This window comes from Bombina bombina, chromosome 4 (genome assembly GCF_027579735.1).
Source record: "Bombina bombina isolate aBomBom1 chromosome 4, aBomBom1.pri, whole genome shotgun sequence".
NCBI classification, from domain to species: domain Eukaryota; kingdom Metazoa; phylum Chordata; class Amphibia; order Anura; family Bombinatoridae; genus Bombina; species Bombina bombina.
Genome location: NC_069502.1, coordinates 796,680,172 through 796,705,857, shown reverse-complemented (window position 1 = coordinate 796,705,857; position 25,686 = coordinate 796,680,172). Strand labels below are relative to the sequence as shown.

Sequence of the window (25,686 nt, the reverse complement as noted above, 5' to 3'; positions counted from 1 at the left end):
TGCATATTACTCTGCATGTTTAATTTCAAATGCAGTCATGCAGGATTTATCTGTATTTTAGTACAACAGCGGAGATCCTTTAGAAATAAGATTTATTGGTATCTATTTTATACCTATTGTGTGGGTAATATATTTATATATATATATATATATATATATGCACATACATTTAGCATGCAGATAATGAACAATAATCATGAATATTTTCATTAACAATGTACGTTGTGTATTCACTCATAAATATACGCAGTCTCTGCTTATTCTGGACATGGATTTACAAGTATCTAGTGTGTTCCTGTTGGTCTAAATGTGGTACTTCTCTAGTCCGCAAGGAAACATGACAGGCTAAATATTTGTGTATATATGGTCCTATCTCATGTTGTCAAAAATCCTTCAGAGGCGACATCCTTTATAAAAGAATTTGGAGGATATGGGAATAAATAATCCCAGTACCAGTGTTGCCTCAGGGTCAAGGATTTTACTCCAATCTGTTCATTGTCCAAAGTGACTTAAGTCATGTTGTAGATTTAACAGCCCTAAACATGTTTGTCAGGGTTCCCACTTGTATAATGGGAACATTCCGCACAATTTTACCCTTAATCCAAAAGGGTCCGTTTAAGGCTACTATAGACCTCATATCTACGCATCCCTATACACAGGGGTCACTTTCAGTTCCTGAAGTTTGCAAAACACTGCCAGTTTGCCACTCTGTGTTGGGTAAAATCTTGGTGGTAATGAGAATTCAGGGTTATTTTAGTTGCATTGTATCTGGACGACATACTAGTGCAAATCCATTCTCTGACACTAGCTATTGCTCATACTCACAAGCTTCTGTCTTCCTTCTAGACCATAGTAGGGGAATCAATGTATCCAAAAGCTCATTATATCCTGCTATAAGGGTAGCATTTATAGGAGTCATAATAGACTCAATCCTTATACATCTAGTTCCTGGTGGAACTTCGCAAATAACGATTCAGAGGGTGTGTCTCTCCCTACAAAGGGCTCCATTTCCATCAGTAACTCAGTGCATGGAGGCGGTGGGTCTTATGGTAGCTCTTCATTTGAGAGCCCATCAATTGTCTATGCCACCTCAATGGTCGAAGTATTATCTACATTTGGAACAACAGATTGCTTTGGATTTCTCTGTCAGACAATCTTTTTCTTGGGGACACAAAGTCTTTCTTTGACGCTTGGGGCATACTTCCTTTATCAGTCTTGGTCTATTATGTCAAAGAACGTCATTCTCTCAGGCTGGAAGGCGGTCTGAGTTTCTCGATGAGCGCAAGGAGTTTTGTTTCCTCTAGAGGCAAGGTTACCAATCAACATTCTGGAATTTCTAGCGATTTTTCGGGCTCTTCTGTCCTGGCCGCTATTAAAGGAGGAAACATTTATCTATTTCCAGTCTGACAATATCACAGCGGTGGCTTACATAAATCATCTATGGTGGAACCCCCAGTCCACTGGCCATGCAGGAAGAATTTCAGACGCTGTCTTAGAGGGAAATCATTGTTCCCTATTGGCAATTTACATACCATATATAAAGAACTGGGAGGTGGATCAACTCGGCCGTCAATCGGCCCATCCAAGGAAGTGGTCTCTTAATTAGGACATTTTTTATCGCTTTGTGATCAAATAGGGCTTATAGGACATAAATCTGATGGCCTTTCATGTCACAAGCTTCCAAGGTATTGTGCTAGATCAAGAGATACAAAGGCTCACATGATAGATGCCTTGTTATGTCCATGGGAGTCATCTAGCATACCTGTTTACTTTGTTCTTCTTCCAGAAATCATTACTCGAATCAAACAGGAGTCAGAGTAAGTAATATTAATTGAGGGAGCCTGGTGCTGAAGTGCATGGTATAGTGCATGGTATGTGGATCTAGTGCAAATGTCCTCTTCTTCTCCATGGATTCTTCCTCAGAGTCAAGACCTGTTGTCCCAATGTCCTCTTTTTTCCTTCAAGATCTCAAATCTCTAAATTTAACGGAATGGAGATTGAATGCCTAGTTCTGAGATATAGAGGTTTCTCAAATTCGGTTATTGAAACTATGATGCAGGCCAGAAAGCATGTGACACAAGATTTATCACAAGATTTGGAAGGTATATTTTGAATTGTGTTCTTCCAGAGGGGTTTTTTGGTATTCCTTTAGGATTCATAGAATCCTTCAGTTTTTACAGGATGGCCTTGACAAGGGTTTGTCCGCTAGTTTCCTAAAAGGCCAGATTTCTGCTTTATCTGTTCTTTTTCATAAGAAGTTGGCTAAACTTCCTGGTGTTAAGATTTTTGTCCAAGCGTTAGCTATAATTAGCCAGTTGAGAATCCTATTTCTCCACCTTGGAATTTGAATCTAGTTCTCTCTGTATTACAAGGTACATGTGAACCAATGCATTCTATTGATATCTACTGTCATCTTGGAAAGTGCTTTTCCTATTAGCAATCTCATCAGCAAGGAGGTTTCTAAATTGTCAACCTTATCTTGTGATTCTACATTTCAAATTATTAAGGATAAGGCTGTACTTTGTACTAAATATGATTTTCTTCCTAAGGTAGTTTCTACAGAAAATATAAATCAAGAAGTTGTTGTTCCTTCATTGTGTCCAGATCCTGCTAACTCTAAGGAATGGCTATAACATAAAGATTTCAGACAAATGTATAGATTGTTTGATTGTTTACTACTCTGGGACTTGTAAGGAGCAGAAAGCTACTAAGGTAGCGTTGACCTCTTGGCTCAAACAAGTGATTCATAAGGCTTACTTGGTACCTATATATAGGTATATACACATATATAAAGAAATATGTATTGGATCCCTTTGCAGTCAAATAAATGAAAACATGTAAAATCATATTTATGCAATTTTCAAATGTAATAAAGTGTTTTAACTATGTATTTGCTGTAAATATTTCACATTCCAAAGTTCTTCACGTAGGGGAATATATTCTAAGAAGTTCTAAGAATTTAAAAATATATTCCTATATATCAGTATATATCTATTTATTTATCTGTATATATCTATTGATAGATAGATAGATAGATAGATAGAGATATACTGTACCAAAAAAAATCAGATCTAAATAAAATATGTGTTTATGAATAAATAGAACATATTCCTATATGTGAAGAACTTTGGAATGTGAAACCTTAATAATTCACGCTGGGTTAGTGCACTTGAGAAAACGCAATAGAGTTTGCTTGCGAGTAGATTGTTAGTTCCCCACACCCTACTTTTCTCACTCCATAGCGCGTAAGCAATAAATAGAGCTCCACTCGGAATCTAGCCCTATGTGTGCACTTGTCTCTCAATAAAACATATGCACAAAGTGTACAAACCGATACAATTCTTTATATGCTCCCAGATGGGCACTATCAGCAATAAATAGTGCCAGTCTCCGAGCACCAGAATAGTTAGCACTAGAATGTCTCTTTAATACCAGTGCAAGATCAGCAGATTATAATAATGTACACTGGATATTCCCCTCCTGACAAGCACTGTTCTACCACCAGAACTCCTTAATGAAACATCTGTATATTGATTATGAGAGCTAAGTGCTGTCTCTGGCTTGTGTGGGTGAGGACTGGGTGATGCAGCAGCGGGTTTGCAGAGAAGTGTGACTGGTTCCTAATTTTCTAGGACATAAACAAAAGGACTTTGTTGAAGAGCATACCTAGGTAGTCTCAGGAGTGTGCTTATCTTCAGTGCTATATGACAGTATTTTCAACAATGTACAACTTTGCAAACATTGCTCCATATGGTGCTAAAGACACAAATATTAATTTTGTCTTTCATGTCACTTTAAATATTGAGTCACAAAACAGTGTTCTCCACAGAACATTTTGCCAGCCAGATGGCATATGAAGTAGCCGGATGGGGGCAGTTTAATATTTTCTAATATTATATAATTTTCTGCTATCCAAAGCACAAATTACTTGCATAATTTAACACTTTCATTATTCAGATAGGACATGTAATTTTAAACAACTTTCCAATTTACTTTTATCATCAAATGTGCTTTGTTCTTTTGGTATTCTTAGTGCAAAGTTAAACCTAGGTAGGCTCATATGCTAATTTCTAAGCCCTTGAAGGCCGCCTCTTAATTGAATGCTTTTTTTTTTTTTTTATGTTCAATATTTTTTTTTATTGAGTTGAAAATGATACAGAATCAACAGTAAAACAATGTAAAATATACAATCCTGTATGAAACATAAAAAAGGAAAAGAATAAAAAAAAATAAAAAAAAAATTGTAGTATTCTTTGGTCATACAAACTCATAAATACCTAGATGTGTATACTAAACAGTTGGACCGTTGCTAGAGATAAACAAGGATTTACATATATGAGGTAAAATGGGGAAGGGAAGGGAAAGGAAGAGACTACAAGGAACAAGAAAATTCTCGGCATTTCAGAAATTCATCTATTTTTGGGATATACATTTAGGAAACAGGTGATGGAGGTATATATTGGTTCCATATAAAGAGGATGTTTGCGAAGTGATTAGTCTTGTTAGAGAAATTGTGCTATAATTCTTCTAGTGTCATAACATGTTTTATTTCTTTTAACCATTGGCGCACATCAGGAATTTGGGGTGATTTCCAGAACCGGGGATAAGCCTTTTAGCACAGTTAATCAAAATCTGGAGCAAACCTGTCTTATATTGGCAATGAAGCTTCGGTAAAATATTAAGCAGAATCACTTGGGGATCAAGAGTTAAATCTGTATTTAATATGTTATTTATTTGTCCCTCAACTTGATCCCAGAACACTTTAATGTAAGGGCAGTTCCACCATAAGTGGGACAGTGACCCTTGACCTCTGAGGGATGGTATAAAAAGCGCAGGGTAAAAACACCAAACTCCTGGTTTACCTAAAAAGTCCCTAATATAGGTAAATAGAATAAACAAAAAGAAACGCGTTGATGTTTGTTGCCATTATTAAAAAAAAATTTAGGAGTATTTTACAGCCACAAATTGCTGTCACAGATTGATGCCTGTCTGTCGTCTGTGAAACTCTGAAAATCTTGAACTTTGTACTATTCTGGTACTTATTTATGCACCAAAACTACAAGCTGTATTAAAGGTACAAAAGCGGAACTTTATATCTACTTGAACAGCTGCACTTCACATACAGCACCTTTTTACCAGTATCCTGCGTGCTTTGGGCACATAAAGAGCGGATATTCTGTGGTTGTGGAATCTAACAGCCGAAACCGGAGAAGCGATCGCATAAGGACCAATCGGAGGGCTCAGTCTGGCCAGCGCCCATAAAGGTGACGTCACTTCCGCTACGGCGGTAATTTTCTCTTTTTTTCCTTCATCAAGAGATGCATTGTTTGGGGGTAAGCCTGTCTCATTTATCTACAAAACATTATATACTTGGACTGCTCATATCCAATTGGCCATAAGGATAAACATTTTACACTTTTTGTGGACTGGCAAAATCCCTTTTCTATATACGGAGACGTCCGTTTTTATTACAAATATATTTTTTGTGTTTGTTAATTGTTATTCATTTTCTGCTGTATTAAATTTTAGGCAGAGCCTGCTAAATAGCACACTTGTCACTGTTCACCTTATTTGATTATACACATTTATTAACACTTTAGTTGATCAATCATAATATGCACGAATCACTTTATCACTAAGTATTTCACTCCATTGATATATTCTAGCACTTAATTTTGACACATATTTATGTGTCCCATTACTACTGATGTTTAATAATTTGCTACACTGATTTTTTTAATAATTTGCTACACTTGTTTTACTTCAGTTTGACACTTTTAGCTATAGCGCTCCTGTTTTAATTTAACTTTTTGACCCTTGACCTCCACATTGCCTCCAACATCTAGGAGAGACCACTGAGTAGATTTTGTGGAGTCGAACAGGTGTCAAGTACCACCTTGATAAAAGTTTATAATTGGTCTCCACTATAACCAATGAGGAGGAGGATCTCTTGATGGATTTAAAACATCTTTCCCAAATTGAGTCGTCAAGTTGTATGCCCAGTTCACGCTCCCATTGCGAACGGAGAGAAGTGGGTTTTGAAGAGGCTGAAAGTGCTAGTAAGTTGTATGTGATAGATATGAGATGTTTGGGAGTGTTGGCGAGAAGTCAGAATGTTTCAAACGGAGTTAGGGCTCTGGTAAACTGGCTCTTGTCAGGATGCTTACTGATAGTGTCAAACTTGAAAGTAAGAAAACCAGGTGTGAAGTGGGGGGCCTATATCATCTTTTATCTCCTGGAAGGTTTTAAAACTGAATGCTTTTTTATTTGCTTTTCACAACAGGGGAGTGCTAGTTCATGTGAGCCATATTGATAACATTGTGCTCACACTCGGGAGTTATTTAAGAGTTAGCACAACACAGCACTAATTGGCTAAACAGCAAGACAATAAATATTACATAAAAAGTCATGTGATCAGGGGGCTGTCATAAGATACTTAGATACAAGGTAATCACAGAGGTAAATAGTGTATTAATATAACTGTGTTGGTTCTGCAAAACTGGGTAATGGGTAATTTAGGGATTATCTATCTTTTAAAACAATAAAAATTCTGGTGTAGACTGTCCCTTTAATAACCATTAAAGTCCAACTAACATATGAACCCTGCCATCAGATTTGGCTATTTTATTGATATTTTGGGCACCAGTGTAACATTTAGAGAATTTATCCAGAAATATGATTTAAAAATGACTGGGTGTAAGCTGTATATATTGCCCAATGATCCTAGGCCCTAAAGGCACCTTAAAAGCAAGCCCTAGATTTGATATTTATGGGTCCTAGCATTGTCTTGTTTCATATCACTATACTGTCTGCGTGTGCTGTATTTTCTCCATGTGTGCTATTAAAGGGACAGTCTACTCAAAATTTGTCTCCCCTTTAATTTGTACCCAATGATCCATTTTACCTGCTGGTAGTATTAAATTGTTTACAAGTATTTCCATTGCCCTTATATTGGCATTTGAAATGGTTGATTTAGCCTGTTGTATCCCCACCGTTCCTGAAAGTTTTTGGCCTTAAACTGAATGTCAACTTTTATGATTAAGTGCATAGTTTTAAAAAAAAAAAAAACTATTAAAAACAGGGGCACTTTCATTTCTGAAAGTTTACATTGCACCAGATTTTACAAATACCTTCTTCTCCTGAAACGCCGGATCGCCGATCCCATGCCTGCAGGTCCTCTGTACTTTGTCAGCAATGACGAAACCGGCCTATTTCCAATCACGGCTTCCCCCCAGGATTGTTCTTCTTGTGAGGCCACGCCATGATTGGAGGAAGCTGGTTTCATCATTGCTGTGTAAGTAAAACAGGAAGAGGCAAGCGAGGGGATCAGCGATCCGGCATTTCAGGAGAAGAAGTTAAGTATTTCTATATATAGCAAGTATAAAATCCGGTGTAATATAAACTTTCATGGATGAAAGTGCCCCTGTTTTTAATAGTTTTTTTTTTTAAAAACTGGGCACTTTATCATGAAAGTTGACATTTTAGGCCAAGCTGTGTTAACACAGCCAGTAGAATAAATTACACTCCCAGTTGGGTATAGAAGAGATAAGGTAATAACATGTTAATTTTCCATTGTTCTCTCCAAGTATTGGTGATTGGTTTAAACAGTTATAAGATAAAGAATAGGTAAATATGATAAAGTAATGCGTTCTGATTATACCTACAAGTTCAACCCATTTTATTAGGGTGTGGCTTCAAAACACAAAATCAGCTAATTCATATACACAAATAAGCGTTAAAAAGCAAATCTCATACATTTTATACTCTGCAGCTGGTAAAAAAGTAATTGGAAACACATTAAAGGAAAAACAATGTTATAGTATACTGTCCCTTTAATTATACTTAGCATGAAAACTACATTTCCCAGCATGCCATGTGGCGAATCTGAGAGTGAGGGGTTTTCAGCAAGATCAGCTGCTCAGAGACGTTACACAGTGCACAGCCCATAGAGCAGCACTGTCAGAGTGTGTAATATATATATATATATATATATATATATATATATATATATATATAGTAAAGCAAGATAGCGTCAGCACTTATTCATACAAAATTCCACTTTATTGAGGTAACAGACAAAGTTAAAAACAGCTGTTTTTAACTTTGTCTGTTACCTCAATAAAGTGGAATTTTGTATGAATAAGTGCTGACGCTATCTTGCTTTACTATATTTATATATGTGGGCTGGCAGACCCCACACAGCGGACGTGCACTACTTCAATCCTGGAAAAGCTTGCTGAAAAATGCTGAAATAATAGCATTAAGAAAGGTGCTGGACTTACCTGTTAAAGTTGTGTGTATATATATATATATATATATATATATATACAGTGTGTGTGTATATATATATATATATATATATATATATATATATATATATATATATATAAATATATATATATAGTCATGGGAAAAAGAACGTACACCTTCTTTGATTTCTATGGATTTACGTATCAGGACATAAAAAAAATCTGGTCCATAGCAGGTCTTAAAATTAGGTAAATACAACCACAGATGAATAACAACACATGACATATTAGTTTACACCGTTTCGTGATTTATTTAATAAAATTGAAAAACCATGTGTGAAAAACGAAATACACCCTTACTTAACATACAGAAACTGTAAATCTTTTGTTTTAATAAAGGTGAAAACGATACTAAGATTTCACATAAGACAGAAGAAACTAAAGATGAGTGGCTAAGAAATCTGCCTGAAGCTCCACAGCCGGAAATGTGCAGCAATATTAATACAGGTGAGTTTACATTTGTGTAGTGCCTGAGGGAAACGGGGTACAGGTAAATGTAAAAGTGTGTAGTGCCTGAGGGATATAGGGTGCTGGTGAGTGTACTTATGTGACATGGATGAGAGATATAAAATAAATGTGTATACAACTCATAAAAATATCAAATAAATGTGAAATAATAGAAAATAATATATAAGTGCTATATCCCCACCAAACAAAGGATATGTCCATGAAAGATGCATATTAAACTGATTAATCCAGTGATCTGAATAATCCTCAAAAAGAGAAAAACATATAATAGTGGATTACTGTGTTGTGATTTAAATCTGTGTTGCAATTAAAATATTCACGACTCACAAGAAGTGGAACCATAATAAACTCTATGGAATGCGCACACCTACTTTTATACTGGTAAGCAAACAGTATCCCTCTAAGTAGACAATAACAGCGAGCTTCTAAAAGGCACTCCTTTATTTGTAGCAAAATAGTATCATAGATGCAACAATAAAAATATTAAAACATAACAGCAGTCAGCACATATCTTGTCTTATGCGTTTTGGCTGGTGATGCCTTACTCATAGACAAAACTAATCTATCCACACCATAGCTTTAAATACATATCATTACAATGTCATTGGTTCATGCTGCTGTTTATATAATCATGATCAAGCTTTAACCTCTTCACGGACACTTGCTATGTAAATAACAATATATAAATGGACAAGCAGCGTCCACAGATACGGTCCCTAACAATGGCATGTATTTCTTACCCCGGGATAATTTACTATAATTCCCAAAATCCAAAAGGAAATATAACAATTTATAAAAAAGGAGAAAAGCCAAATTTGTAAATAATGAGATCCATTTTACTTTGGACGTTCCCTGACCAATCATAATTTAACAATGCTTTAATTTGATATGAACAGCCTTACATAGTATTATAGAAAGGTGGTTGTCAAACCCATTCAATAAAATTTAATTTAAAGGCAGACACATCTTGATTATGTTGAAAAATAAAATGTCTGGCAATATTTGAACAATCATCTCCTACAACAATATTGTTCAAGTGTTCCCTGATGTGCACCCAAACTTCTCTTGTGGTGCACCCAACATACTGTTGGTAACATTGAGATTATTCTATCAAGAAGACCACATATGTGGTTCTACAATTGGTACAATTAATCAAATCATAAACCCTCTGAGTGGACACAGACTGAAAATTTGTAGTTCCTTTGGCATGACCACAAGCTATACATGTAGCAAAATTACACTTAAGTGTCCCTTGATGGAAAGCCAACTACTGTTCCTTGGCAATCTTTTCTTAGTACACTAGGAGATAAAATGTTGACAATGGTGCATTCTCTTCAAGAGATGAAGTTGCATCGATTGATAACATTATTCTTTAAACTGTCTTCAGCTGTCAGAATTGGCAGATGTCATAAAATGGTAGACTATAAGTAGTAATGAAAACAGGCTTAGAATTATTAAACATATTCGTTTTTTATTGAGACTTGGTATTTTTAATTAAGTCAGATCTATTTAGTAGAATAACTCTAGCTCTATTGATCACTTTTTAAGAGTAGCCCCATTATAAAAGCTGTGATTTTAATATTTCACTTTCTCTTATGAAGTTACTCTCCTGTGAGCAGTTTCAAAGTGGCCCATAGCTACCTCAAACCCTGTGTGTCTGTGGTGGCTACTTCTGGCATGTAAAATAGCATTGGACATGATTGGTTTTCTATATAGGGAAGTATTGATCTTTTGGCTTATTGGGTCATCTTAAATTAACATCTAAATAGGGAATAGTGTTTCTATTGAAATAGTAGTTAAACTGTAAACCTGCTTAATTACCATCCAAATAGCATAAAAACTAAAAACTTCCTCTTCAGTGCCAGTGCAAATAAACTAAGAGCTCATCAATGAATCTCTATAAATGTTTTAATGTAATGCCTAAAGGGATTTTTTTCTCCAAAGATGTAGGACAGCTCCCACCAACCCATGAATTGGTTGTTGTATGCTGGGGAAAATTTTGCCCCCATGGCAGTCCCATGTCTTTGAAGACAGAATAATCCTTCAGAAGTACATCATAGTTGCTAAATCAACTATGCTTCAAACCCACCGTGGTGTGGAATGGCAGGATACAAGCAAACCATATCCACCGTGAGCCAGGAGCACCCGAGTCCCACTCTACCTATTCTAAGTTAAATATAATAAATGTTTGGTGTCCATTAAATACAAAGACATTTGACAAACAATAGGTTGTAGAAGGGATTCAACCCAGCTAGACACTTTCTCTAAGAGAAAACCAATTCCTGACACTATAGGTCCTCTCCTGACCTCCTCCAAGGATTTGTGTACCTTGGGGAAGTGATTGAAGATATGAATAACCTAATTTTGTACCAGCAAGTAATCAAAAGTGTCAGCATCAATGATGTTAGTAGCTAGCCAATCATCGAGCAAATCATACATTGAATGTTGGATTTGTAGGAAGCACTTTATAAACATCATGACCCTTTAGCTGTTGCATCACTTCAGATATATACAAATCTCTATCTAGGACCACAATGCTGCCCTTTTTGTCTGCCTGCTTAATGACAATGTCTTTCTTAATTTTAAGGTCATTTCAATCTTACTTTTGTTCTTGATTTAAATTGGAGGCCAGGCTTTTTGTGGTCCTCCAGATTGTTTCACTAAATCTTCTTCCTCCTATGGAACACTTCCAAGAATGGTCCTCTTTCTTTGGTGGGATAAAAAATTGATTTAGGCTTAAAGGCACTATGTGTAAATGTCTTCAAAGATGGATCTAATTCAGCAGCCTCACCAATTCATGCAAAAGTAAATAATCACAGCTTCAACATAATCATCACAATCAGTTTTCACTTTCTTATCAATATTTTTTGTCTTCCAAAAGTATTTTTTTGTGTGTCATGTCCCTATCCAGCCTATTCACATCCACAATGGTTTAAAAAAATTAATTTTGTTGTGGAAACAAAGCCTAAACCCAAGCGCAAATCTTCTAATTCTAGTGTGGCCTCTTTGGCCTTTTCCTGTGTCGCATCCTCCTGACTCTCGGGTTAGCCTCTGAGAATCCAACTTTTCAACATCCATTGCACCTTGAGGAACAAAATTGGTAGATGGTCTTAAATCCCCTTTGCTATCACTCAGGAATTGCCAACTCCTCTTATCTAATTGTGTCATGACTTTTTTTGTCACTAGATCCTAAATTCCTGCTTTTGTTTCTGGTTACAACTGTTTCTGTTCTAATGTGTCTGTTGCCTTGTCCTTGTAATGTCATAGCGGGGGACTTGAGTGCACTTTTAGGTCTCACTATCACCTCTTCATCACCTGATTGTTCAGTTAAGTCACTAGTATCTGAGAAATACCTATTCTCAATATCTGAAAAGGTGACCTGTTTATTCTGTTTAGTCTTTCTATCCCTAAACTTTGACTTATTCCTTCTGAAATGATCATTTTGACCAAAACATTTGTTCTTTGTATAAACCTTGTTGTTTACGTGGTCAGTATTATCGCTATTAAACTTTATACGTTTGAAATGATCAATCTCAGTTCTAAATTTGTTGACCATAGCCTGAAGTAATTTATCAAACTCATATTTGGGGTGATTTAAAGATATTTAATTGGGACTGAATGTGTGTCATCTTCTCTCTGATTTTAGTGAGCTATACTTCTTTAAATTAAATGATTAATTGCATAAGTGTTTTTTTCTAATGGCAGTGCACAAATTCATTCATTACCTATTGGGAAATACTTCACCGGGCCACCAGTAGGAGGTAAAGAACCCCCCAACAAGGCTTTAAATATATCTCCCACTTCCCTTACCCCCTCAGTAGTTCTTTGCCTCGTTTCATGGAGGTCGGCAGAGAGAAATGCTCTGCTATAGACAAAAATGTTTTTCCTCAAATGGATTGTTTCATACAAGAGAGGTCAGGGGAGCTGGTAGAGACCATGTAATCCTCTTGGAAGAGATTGGTGTCTGTAAGATGCTGGAGGTCACAGGAAGGTTTCCATGCCTCCTCCAACATTCTGAGCTATATTCCCTTAATGACAGAAAACCTGTGTGACATGGATTTCTTCTGTTTGCAGGACCAGGCCAGAGGACGACTTTAATACGGTAAGTGCTCTGCACCACTGTTTCCTCCCTTCATGGCTTGTTGCCTAATAAGAGGATTTCTGCGTCCTAGATATATTAATATTGGGGTGGCAAACCTTTATTGATATGAGCTCATGTGTAGAAATCCTCCGGTGGGGGGATCATTACAAGGATGTGTGTTAACAGAAGACCATTTGTGTGGTATCCTCCGGTGGAGGTATTGTTACAGGGTGTGTGTTAACAAGATGCCATATGTATAGGATCCTCTGGTGGAGGTATCATTGCGAGTGTGTGTGTTTTGACTATATTCCCCCCGGTGGGGGAGAGAGGTCCCTTTTGAGCACTAAGTTATGAGCGGCACCGGATTCGTTAAATACACTTGGGATCTGGTGCACGCCAAGGCAGTGTCGGTCGCATCAGACTGAGGTTGTGTAGCGGACATGTTCTGCAACCCCGGCTTTTAAGAAGGCGCTTTTTTCCATCACAGCTGTTACCATAGGGAGCCATGCTTCCTCCTTTTGATGCCACTCCTGACCCTTATTTTGACACATCTTCTCGCAGCACGCTGTGCGTTGCTACGCAGTCCTCACTAGATTGAGAGGTCTATCCAGGGTGGTGAGATGCTTCTAACAGGGCTTCTTAGGGGCTGGAGGAGATTTCTTTTTAAATTGATCTGTATTAGGGGATTTTGCCTTAGCTATGGAGGAGTATGATGTTAGGGGGATTTGTGTCCTGCTCCACTGTTAGAATCTAATAAAATGTATGCTCCGTAAACTGAGATTTGGCTTTCTTATCCTGAGGAAGAAAAAGCCCCTTACCACCAGTAACAATAGAAATGATCCTTGACCAAACAAGGTCTTTACCGTTAAAGGACAGAGATAAAAGTCAGTTATGCTTGCCTTACAATGCCTTGCTCTCTAATTCTGAGGATCATAGTGCCCAGATATCTGTGACAATGTCACTAGTTCTGCTTAATACCTCTAATACTGTGGCATCTCAGATATCTAATAGCCCTGATATGCCTGTTCTTCAACAAATTACTACACCAGCAGTTCCCTGCGACCCATCCCTCAATCTAACTCTGGGATTTGTGCATTTCCTCAGAATTTTGCATCCCAATTACAGTTAGGAGTTACTGATGCCCTGAGCGCTATGCCTCTTGCAGGTAAATGGAAGAGGAAGGTTAAACATGGCTCTGCTAGGGTTAAGTCCAGTAGCTCTCTGAAGTCTACCGCAATCAGACATGCTCAACTTTCTGAGGATGCGGACTCCTTGGGTATCTCTAAAGGGGAGTTATTATCCTCCGATTCCTAAGCTGAAAAATATCAGGATTCAGAAGAAGTGATTTTTCGATTTTTGGACACCTAAGGTACTTTCTTTAGGAGGTTTTGTCCACTTTGGACTTCCCTGAGTTTAAGTCAGCTGAGGAAAAACAGACTCATAAGCTGGACATAGTGTATAGACCTAAGATAAAGATCCCTGAAGTGTTCCCAGTACCTTCTCTGGTAGCGGACATTATTTCAAAGTAATTGGAGAAGCCTGGTATTCCTTTTCCCCTTCTTTAACTTTTAAGAAAATGTTTCAGATAATCATTTGGAATTGTGTACTACAGTCCCTAAGGTGAATGGGGCCATTTCTAATTGGAAATTGACAATGAAGGAAGTATCTTATATCCTTCAGTGGGCAGAGACTCATCTGTGTCAGATTTCAGCCATCCACATTCCAGGTGTAGACAATAGGGAAGCAGCTTTTCTAAGCAGACAAACTGTGCACTCCGAAGAATAGTCATTAAACCAGGAGGTGTTTGACAAGATCCGCTGCAGGTGGGGGTGTCTGGAGATAGACCTGATGGCTTCTTGTCTCAATGCCAAACTGCCAAGATATGGTTTGAGGTCAAGGGATCCTCAAGCGAAGTTGATGGATATGTTGGCCGCTCCATGGCAATTCAATCTAGTATATCTTTTTCCCCCAATTTTCCTTCCTCAAGTCATAGCTTGAATCAGACAAGAGGGCCATGCTGGACTTGGTACGTGGAGCTAGTGAGCATGTCATCTGCTCCTCCATGGAGGTTACCTCAGAAGCCAGACCTTCTGATGCAAGGTCCATTCTTTTACCAAAATCTAGTCACTCTGAGGTTAACTGCATGGAAATTGAACGGTTATTTTGTTCTAGGAGAGGATTCTCTGAGACGGTTATTGATACTTTGGTTCAGTCCAGGAAGCTTGTCACCAGGCGTATTTATCATAACATGTGGAAAATGTATCAGACAAAGGGATACCCTGGCACAGGCTGAAGATTCCACAGATTCGTCAGTTTACTTTACTCAGGTTTGATAGTTTTCATCCAAGAAGATTAGTTAAATCATTACCCAAAAGCCAGTTACTGAGAGTTAAAAGAATAGTTAGCGATGAGAATAATTGCAATCTCAGAATCCAAGAAATGTCAGACAAGTTCCTCAAAAGAGGTTACCCTAAAAAACTCATTTTTTTCTCATTGAGGAGAAAAAAATGGATATCTTCCACAAAGATAAGCAACAAAAAAATTTAAATGACAAGAAAAATAGAATGGTCTTTATATCCCAGTACAACCCTCTCAGTAATGAAATATCTAAAAGTATACGTAAACATTGGCATATATAAAGGGCATGTAATCCATATTAAAAAAAAACGTAAAGGGCGCATAGAAGAGTGAAAAATCTGCGTGACTATCTAGTCAGATCAGATGTAGGCCCCAGTAGGGGAAGTATACAATCCCATATCGGTAGTAAGAATTGGGGTACATTGCTTGAACTGCATGAGTTGCAGTTCCATAATTAGAGGTAAATCTTTTTATCATCCTCATAATGGAAAGCAATACAGGATTAATGGATACTACACTTGCGAAACAACACGTGATATACCTAATCAAATGTCCTTGTTCTCTTGTATATTTAGGCGAGACCACACGTAAAGCTAGGGACTCACCACTAGGTGGAGGTAGAGATGCATGAATCTTTGGTAATTAGCCCTTTGGCGCCAAAGCTTATGGTATAAAAGTTTGTAATACAGACCATTAACCCATGCATGATTAAGGGGTGTTAACCCCGAAACGTCACTGTAACTTTGATGTCCTAATAAAGAAATTGATCATTTTATATTGCTGTGGACATTCTTACATTCTGATCTACTTTTTGGTGAATGGGCAGCTCACCTGTCTTCATGAGCACTGGATTCAGATTAATGCTGTTCTAATCATACAGTCTAGGCTCCATGAAGGTTACCTCAGAGGCCAGACCTTCTGATGCAAGGTCCATTCTTTTACCAAAATCTAGTCACTCTGAGGTTGACTGCATGGAAATTGAACGGTTAGTTTTTTCTAGAAGAGGATTCTCTGAGACGGTTGTTGATACTGTGACGAGACCAATCTCGCCACTGTGCATTGGGGGAGCCTGGTTGCCCGCCTGCTGCCTTTAGACTATGGCCCCATGTTGAAACGCTTGATTTTCCCCTGCAAAGACACGAAAGCCGGGTCATTTAGTACTTGCCCTATTTGAACAGTGATACCCCAGATATCTATGCCATGAAGCCCATTTGTATAACTAAAGACTATGTGAAAGACTTGGCTCCATGGCAATTGAACTGTATGTATGTGATTTGAGCGCCCTTCAGTAATAATGTGCTCTCAGATCTAAGCTATCTGGGGATATGTTGAACGTACCTGTTTTATGCAATAGCTTCACAGTTATATATTTTTATGTATTTTATTGTCTTTTGCTACCATGTGTTCAATGGAGTTTTGCCTCTGTCCTTGGAGATAATTGGATTACTTCCCAATTGTCTCCAGGATAGAAGACTCTGTGGAACTGGTTTTAGGGAGAAAAGCCATGCTTCATTTGGTCACAAAGGACTTCGATCTATTTTGAACCCCTGGACCAATTTGGATGATTTTGACACGTTTATATTTGGAGTATGCTGATTCTGAAAATGTAAGTTTTATGTGAATGTGATGTATACTTTTAAAGTTATGAATAATGTGGAAAAACTGTATTTCTCTGCCTGTGATAATTACATTAACCCATTGTGTAAGGTAATTGTATCACAGGCAGAGTTGAGGATTTTGTGTGGGAGTGTCAGGTTAGGAAATGTCCAGAAGAAGACCCAAATGCTAGGGCGAACTTAAACAACACCCTTGCACTCTGAGTTTAATCCAGGACGTGACCCCACGACAACCTCCAAAAAACAAAGTACTCACGATATGGAGCAGGGTTAGCCTGTGCCAAAGTAATTCATGATATCAGCCAGATAGACTTCTGAATAAGGAACTGGTTTCAGGAAATGTCTTCCACAGTATCAGGAGAGCAGGGATAGTCCACGTATACTCAGACAGAAGAAGGGTAAAACAGGAAACGGTTAATAATGCAGGAGTAGGTCATTTGTTATCAGGCAGTCTGAAGGTTAACACTGTGTAGACAGTCTTTGCAGAGTATGCAACAGGTAATCAGGCAGTTTGAGGGTTAACACTGAGTAGACAGTCTTTGCAGAGTATGCAACAGGTAATCAGGCAGTGTGAGAGTTAACACTGTGTAGACAGTCTTTGCAGAGTATGCAACAGGTAATCAGGCAGTTTGAGGGTAAACACTGTGTAGTCAGAACTTGCGGAATTAACAACATGTAATCAGGTAGTTTGAAGGTTAACACTGTGTTGTCAGAACTTGCAGAGATAGCAACAGGTAAGCTGGTAGTTTGAAGGTTAACACAGATTAATCAGTACTTGTTGAGATTGGCAACAGGATATCAAGCAGTTTGAAGGTTTACACTGAATAATTGTATTTGCAGAGTTTGGAAACAGGTAAACATGCAGATTGAAGGTTTCACAGAAATAACAGTATTTGAATAATTTGGCAGTACACAGAGTAGTCTGTATATGCAAGGTTTGCAGCAGGTAAACAGGAAGTTTGAAAGTTTCACAAAACAAACAGTACTTGCATTGTTTGGAGACAGGTAATCAGGAGGTTGAAGGTTAATCCAGCATAGTAAATCCTTGAAGAGATTGGCAACAGAAAAGCAGCAGTTAGAGAGATTCCTCAGCGAAATCCTATCAGAAGCCAAAAAGTTAACAAAAAAACTGGCACTGGAGAAACAGGAAGCCAAGAATAAAAAGCCTGGTTGTGACATCATCAGGAAGGGGTGGCTCAGACACCTGTCAATCAAGCACACAGAGAGGACTGCAGAGCTTCCCAGCAGCTGAGCGTGACAGTGCCCCCTCCTCAAGGACCCCTCCGGGGGACCTGACCGGGCCTGGCAGGGTATTTCTTGTGAAAAGACTTGACAAGAGCTGGAGCATGAACATGAGAGGCCGGTTCCCAAGATCGTTCAGAGATAGGATAACTCTTCCAATGGACCAGGTAGTACAGCCGATTGCCCCGTAGCTTGGAATCGAGAATCTGGCTGACTTCAAACTCAGAAGTTCCCTCTACGGAAAGTGGAGGAGATGGTTTACTCTTGATAGAGTACCGATTGTAGATGACTGGCTTGAGTAGGGAGACATGAAACACTGGATGGATCTTGAGAGTCTTGGGTAAGGCCAGGCGGTATGCAGAAGAGCAAACTCTGGAAACAATTCGAAAAGGTCCAATGTACTTAGGACCCAACTTGGTACAAGGTTGTTTTAGACGTATGAATCTGGTGGATAAAAATACTCTGTCTCCAGTACGAAGTAAAGGAGCCTTGCACCTTCTGCGATCAGCATATTTCTTATGTCTTAAGGAAGAAGAGAGTAGATTTTGACGAATGAGTTGCCAGTGATTACTGAGATTTTTCACTATACGATCTGCTCCAGGGACTTCAGTAGAACTGGTAATCATAGGAAAGGTTCTAGGTTCAAATCCATAAGCTGCCTTAAAGGGAGAGGTCTGTAATGAGGCGTTATAACGTGAGTTGTGAGCTAATTCCGCCAAAGGCAATAACTGAGACCAGTTGGAGTGGTGATGGTCTACATAATGTCTTAGAAAAGATTCCAAGGCTTGATTTACACGCTCAGTCTGTCCGTTGGATTGAGGATGGTGTGCAGTAGAAAGTGATATGTTGATTCCGAAGTGCTTACAAAAAGACCTCCAAAATAAACTGGAAATCCAGGAATTGGATGACTGAGAAGAGGTGCAGAAGAAAATGCTGATTTTAGCGTTTCAAAAGCCTGTACTGCCGAAGAGGACCAGTTCTTACAATTTTGCCCTTTCTTAGTGAGAGAAGTGAGTGGAGACGTGATGTCAGCAAAGTTCTTTATAAACTTTCTATAGTAATTGGCAAAGCCAAGAAACCTCTGCAGGGATTTGAGAGTAGTTGGTCTGGGCCAGTCCTTGATAGCCCACAGTTTAGCAGGATCCATCTCAAAACTTGATTCAGAAATGATATACCCCAAAAAGGGGATGGAACTCTGATGAAAAGAGCATTTCTCCAATTTAGCAAACAGGGAATTGTCTCGTAACCTCTGAAGAACTTACATTATGTACATGTTCCTGTAATGTTTTCAAATAGATTAGAATTTCATCGAGGTAAATGATAACAAATTGATTTAGATAATCTCTGAAGATTTTGTTGACAAAGTGCTGAAATACTGCTGGTGCATTGCACAATCCAAATGGCATTACTAGATACTCGTAGTGACCAAATCTAGTGTTAAATGCTGTCTTCCATTCGTCTCCTTTACGGATTCTGACCAGATTGTAGGCCCCACGGAGATCTAACTTGGAAAAAATAGAAGCACCTTGAAGACGATCGAATAACTCAGAAATGAGCGGCAGAGGACAGCTGTTTTTGACAGTAATCTGATTCAAGGCTCGATAATCAATACAGGGACGAAGACCTCCATCTTTTTTCCCAATGAAGAAAAAACCTGCACCCACAGGTGAAGAGGAAGGACGCATGAATCCTCTGGCTAAGTTGTCCTTTATGTATTCCTCAAGAGAGACATTTTCTTGACGAGAGAGGGGATAGGTCCTTCCCTTAGGTAGAGGAGCCCCTGAATACAATTCGATAGGACAGTCAAATATCCGGTGTGGAGGTAACGTCTCAGCCTCTTTTTTAGAAAACACATCACAAAAGGCATGATAGTAATTGGGCAATGATTCAGGAACTTCCACCATAGCTACGACAGGACAGGATGGTTTAGAGGGATTTTGCAGGCAATGTTTGAAACAGGTAGTTCCCCGGGAAATAAGTTCTCCTTTAGACCATGAGAAAACTGGATCATGAAGCTGCAACCAAGGTAACCCCAGAATCAATGGTATGTGGGGAGAAGAAATGACATCAAAACGAATAATTTCAGAATGAAGTATGCCCACAGTCAAAAGAAGAGGAATGGTAGAATGTTGTATGATACCAGTACCTAGAGGCTGTCCACTGACAGTAGTTACCTTAATTAACTGTTTCTTGGCTTGAAGAGGAATCCTGAGAGAGTCAGCAAAGTTTGAATCAATGAATACTCCAGCAGCTCCAGAATCGATGAGAGCTTGAGCTCGAAACTTGGTGTTTCCAAAAGAGATAGTTACAGGAACAAAAAGTTTAGAATTAAGGGAAGACCTGGGATTCTGGCTTAACTCTGTCCCTCTATCAAAAGTTAAGCCTTGGCTTTTACTGGCCGGATAGGACAGTCCTTCAGTAAATGTCCTTTGGTACCACAATACAGACATAACCCAAGAGTACGCCTTCTATGGCGTTCAGCTTCTGACAATTTAATAGCTCCTACTTCCATGGGTTCCACAGACTCAGGAGATTGGGAATTATTATTAGAAAGACTTGAGGTTCGAATAGGAGGACGAAAAGAAGATTTAACAAAGGATCTCCGATTCCTATCTCTCTCCTGAAGACGTTCAGAATGCCGGGCGTCAAGAGTAATACATAAATTGATAAGACCCTCCAATGAATCAGGGAGTTCCCGAAATACAAGTTCATCCTTAAGGCGTTCGCAAAGTCCTTTGCGAAAGGCTGCCCATAAGGCTCCATGGTTCCAATCAGTTTCTGCGGCTAAAGTCCTGAATTCAATAGCATATTGATCTACCGAAAGGGATCCCTGTCTCAGATCCAACAATCCTGCCTCAGCAGCTGCAGAACGCCCAGGCTTGTCAAAAACAGAAGAAAAAATGGACACAAATAATTCCACATCCTGTAGTAACAGATCATTCTTCTCTAAAAGAGGGGACACCCAGGCTAGAGCCTTACCCTTCAAGAGAGAAATAATAAAGGTGATTTTGAAAGTAGAATTGGAAAAAACTTGAGGATTGTTTCTGAAGTGTAAACGACACTGATTAAGGAATCCACGGCATTCTTCAGGATTACCGTCATATTTATCTGGAAGTGGGATTCGTGGTATATTCTGTCCAACAGTTTGAGGTGGATTAAAGACAGCATTGGTGCTAGTAGCAGTGGCAGCAGGAGTCACCGTCGCTTGAGAAGGAGCAGAGAGGTTATGTAGCAGAGCAGTAATCTGGTCAAGCTTGGAATCCAAAGATTGCAAATGAGCAGAATGATTTCCTAGAAGTTGCCCTTGTAGAGCCACAGCCCTGGATAACTCGTCAGGGTCCATATTATGGCCAGTTTGTACTGTCAGGTTAGGAAATGTCCAGAAGAAGACCCAAATGCTAGGGCGAACTTAAACAACACCCTTGCACTCTGAGTTTAATCCAGGACGTGACCCCATGACAACCTCCAAAAAACAAAGTACTCACGATATAGAGCAGGGTTAGCCTGTGCCAAAGTAATTCATGATATCAGCCAAATAGACTGCTGAATAAGGAACTGGTTTCAGGAAATGTCTTCCACAGTATCAGGAGAGCAGGGATAGTCCACTTATACTCAGACAGAAGAAGGGTAAAACAGGAAACAGTTAATAATGCAGGAGTAGGTAATTTGTTATCAGGCAGTCTGAAGGTTAACACTGTGTAGACAGTCTTTGCAGACTATGCAACAGGTAATCAGGCAGTTTGAGGGTTAACACTGAGTAGACAGTCTTTGCAGAGTATGCAACAGGTAATCAGGCAGTTTGAGGGTAAACACTGTGTAGTCAGAACTTGCAGAATTAACATCATGTAATCAGGTAGTTTGAAGGTTAACACTGTGTTGTCAGAACTTGCAGAGATAGCAACAGGTAAGCTGATAGTTTGAAGGTTAACACAGATTAATCAGTACTTGTTGAGATTGGCAACAGGATATCAAGCAGTTTGAAGGTTTACACTGAATAATTGTATTTGCAGAGTTTGGAAACAGGTAAACATGCAGATTGAAGCTTTCACAGAAATAACAGTATTTGAATAGTTTGGCAGTACACAGAGTAGTCTGAATATGCAAGGTTTGCAGCAGGTAAACAGGAAGTTTGAAAGTTTCACAAAACAAACAGTACTTGCATTGTTTGGAGACAGGTAATCAGGAGGTTGAAGGTTAATCCAGCATAGTAAATCCTTGAAGAGATTGGCAACAGAAAAGCAGCAGTTAGAGAGATTCCTCAGCGAAATCCTATCAGAAGCCAAAAAGTTAACAAACAAACTGGCACTGGAGAAACGGGAAGCCAAGAATAAAAAGCCTGGTTGTGACATCATCAGGAAGGGGTGGCTCAGACACCTGTCAATCAAGCACACAGAGAGGACTGCAGAGCTTCCCAGCAGCTGAGCGTGACAGGGAGTGTCTGAGAGTATTGTATGTGTTTATCGGTTGTTTTACAAAACCCTGTGGGTGGTACTAATGTTTAAAAATATGTATATAAGAACAATAATTTGCATACAAAGAGAGAAGCGCTCTACCAGGAACGAACAACAGCTCAGTGGCTTGTTCTATGGCGATTTACCACCCGGAAGCAGCCTCTTTTAGACCAGTGTGCTTTTCACAGAAGAAAACGTTCCTGAAGTATATCAGTCTGATCCTGCCAAGTAAGGTCAGTCCAGCCCCGAAATACCAGGCAATTCTCCTCTGAACAAGGAACATGACAACCCCAGACAATCGTTTCGGCCTCCTATGGGCCTCGTCAGTGAGGTGCAGCCACATTCCTCTAAGCACACTGGGCAAGGAGTCCACGCCTGGTTTCCCCCATCACCCATAGGGAGACTTCCCCAGGGTCATAATAATTTGCATACAAAGAGAGAAGCGCTCTACCAGGAACGAACAACAGCTCAGTGGCTTGTTCTATGGTGATTTACCACCGGGAAACAGCCTCTTTTAGACCAGTGTGCTTTTCACAGAAGAAAACTTTCCTGAAGTATATCAGTCTGATCCTGCAAAGTAAGGTCAGTCCAGCCCCGAAATACCAGGCAATTCTCCTCTGAACAAGGAACATGACAACCCCAGACGATCGTTTCGGCCTCCTATGGGCCTCGTCAGTGAGGTGCAGCCACATTCCTCTAAGCACACTGGGCAAGGAGTCCACGTCTGGTTTCCCCCATCACCCATAGGGAGACTTCCCCAGGGTCATAATAATTTGCATAAAAAGAGAGAAGCGCTCTACCAGGAACGAACAACAGCACAGTGGCTTGTTCTATGGCGATTTACCACCCGGAAGCAGCCTCTTTTAGACCAGTGTGCTTTTCACAGAAGAAAACTTTCCTGAAGTATATCAGTCTGATCCTGCCAAGTAAGGTCAGTCCAGCCCCGAAATACCAGGCAATTCTCCTCTGAACAAGGAACATGACAACCCCAGACGATCGTTTCGGCCTCCTATAGGCCTCGTCAGTGAGGTGCAGCCACATTCCTCTAAGAACACTGGGCAAGGAGTCCAAGTCTGGTTTCCCCCATCACCCATAGGGAGACTTCCCCAGGGTCATAATAATTTGCATACAAAGAGAGAAGCGCTCTACCAGGAACGAACAACAGCTCAGTGGCTTGTTCTATGGCGATTTACCACCCGAAAGCAGCCTCTTTTAGACCAGTGTGCTTTTCACAGAAGAAAACTTTCCTGAAGTATATCAGTCTGATCCTGCCAAGTAAGGTCAGTCCAGCCTCGAAATACCAGGCAATTCTCCTCTGAACAAAGAACATGACAACCCACAACTCTGTCTGTTCACTGCTTGACCCTCGACATGGAGCTTTGTCTCGTTCTTGGGGGGATTTACTGTATGCTGTTAGAGACTGATTGCCAGGAGTGTAAGCCGATGGGGTGCTTTTCCGGTTCAGCTGCTAGCAGCTATTCGTGAGGTTCCGGTTCGGGAGTTTGGTGTTCTGCAGTAGCTGCCTGTGTCTCTGTAAGGGAAGATCTACTTAACGGCGGTTTAACCCTTTTATGCCTAGGGGTGCCGTAACAGATACTTTGGTTCAGGCCAGGAAGCTTGTCACCAGGCTTATTTATCATAACGTGGAAAATGTATCAGACAAAGGAATACCCTGGCACAGGCTGAAGATTCCACAGATTCTTCAGTTTCTTCAGGATGGTTTAAAGAAGGTTATGTCAGCTAGTTCTATTAAGGCCAGATCTCTGCCCTTTTTTTTTTTTACATATGAAGTTGGCTCGGTTGCCAGATGTTCAGTCCTTTGTTCAAGCTTTGGCTAAAATCAGACACAGTTTTTAAACCTGTTGCTCCTCCATGGAGCCTGAATCTTGTTCTGAGAGGCTTTGTTTGAGCCTATGCACTGTATAGATTTCCTTATCCTCTGCTTGAACTACTGAGAGGATAGGGGGAGTGGGAGGGATATGTAAAGCCTTGTTGGTGGTGTCTTTGCCTCCTGATGGCCAGGTGAAGTATTTTCCAATAGGTAATTAATGAATTTGTGGACTCTCACTGCCAAGAAAGAAAATAATTTATCAGGTAAGCATAAATTATGGTTTTTTTGAACATTCTCTCAAAGCATCATTCCATTTTGTTATAAAATCTAAATCAGCAACCTGAAAAGTAAGAAACTTTCTAAATATAAGACTTCTAGGAATGAGGTTTAAAATCAAACATTTTTCAAGTGGCCTCTTATGCCAACATGTGTTATGATTTTCGAGTTCATATCAACAGTTAGCGGATCTCTCACCAGTACTCTCCTGTATACTGGAAACTTTGTCACACCTGCATCCATGGTCTGGGTCACAGCTCCATCAGTTGGGTGATGTGAGAAGAACTCCTCAAAAGAGAGCAGCTTGTCAAGTTACTTGCTCAGAGGTGGCTGAGGGACGAAACAACTCTACCAGCAACAACTCCTCCTGACTAATCTAGAGTTAAGGGTGTTCTCTCCCCATAAGGCTGTTTGCTGACAGAAGGTGCTTGACGATCAATTTAGGAACATGAAGTACCTAAGCTCAAGCTCTAACAACAAGTTACTAAGCAGACGAAAAACAGCAAGCAGTATCCGACGGCAGGTAAGTATAAAATGTATGATAAAGGAATATAAAATTACATAAAAACACCAAATGCTCAGTTTGCTTTCTGTGGACTTGCCCTGGGAAAAGGACTTTATTTTACTTTCTGCACTTGCAACTTCAAGAGTATTGAAGCAAAAGTCGTGCCTTGAAGTTTTAAAGCCTGTGACTGCATCCCTGGACAAAGCTTGATAACACTACACGGAGACAGGATTTGCCCGGTGTCTGTGACAAGACTATACCTACACTGTGCTGCCCTTACCTCATACTGATTAAGGTAGAAGAGTGGGGCCATGGTAGACTAAGCACAGCTGACAGGTTCTGAGAGGGAGAAAGAATATGACAGCCCTAGGTTTTTGCACTCTAATAAACCCCATCAGGAACAGCAACGGGTGCACATTGCTCTAAACAGAGCCTGCAACAGACGCCCAGTGACACAGTCAATGATCTGAGCCTAGCCACAGCTGCATAAGAAGGGATCAAAGAGAGATCTGCAAAAGCTGAACTTTGACTCTTTACCTTCTTTCAACC

General features: G+C 39.5%; 1 protein-coding gene across 4 annotated transcripts in view; it reads left to right on the top strand.

Moving 5' to 3' along the window:
- LOC128657004 (oocyte zinc finger protein XlCOF7.1-like) overlaps nt 1-25,686 on the top strand; it is a 204,103-nt gene that overhangs the window by 83,774 nt on the left and 94,643 nt on the right. For all 4 annotated transcript variants that reach the window (XM_053711223.1, XM_053711222.1, XM_053711221.1 and 1 more), the window contains exon 6: nt 8,649-8,756. In XM_053711223.1, coding sequence (XP_053567198.1) covers nt 8,649-8,756 — 108 coding nt within the window. The remainder of the gene's footprint in view (nt 1-8,648; nt 8,757-25,686) is intronic.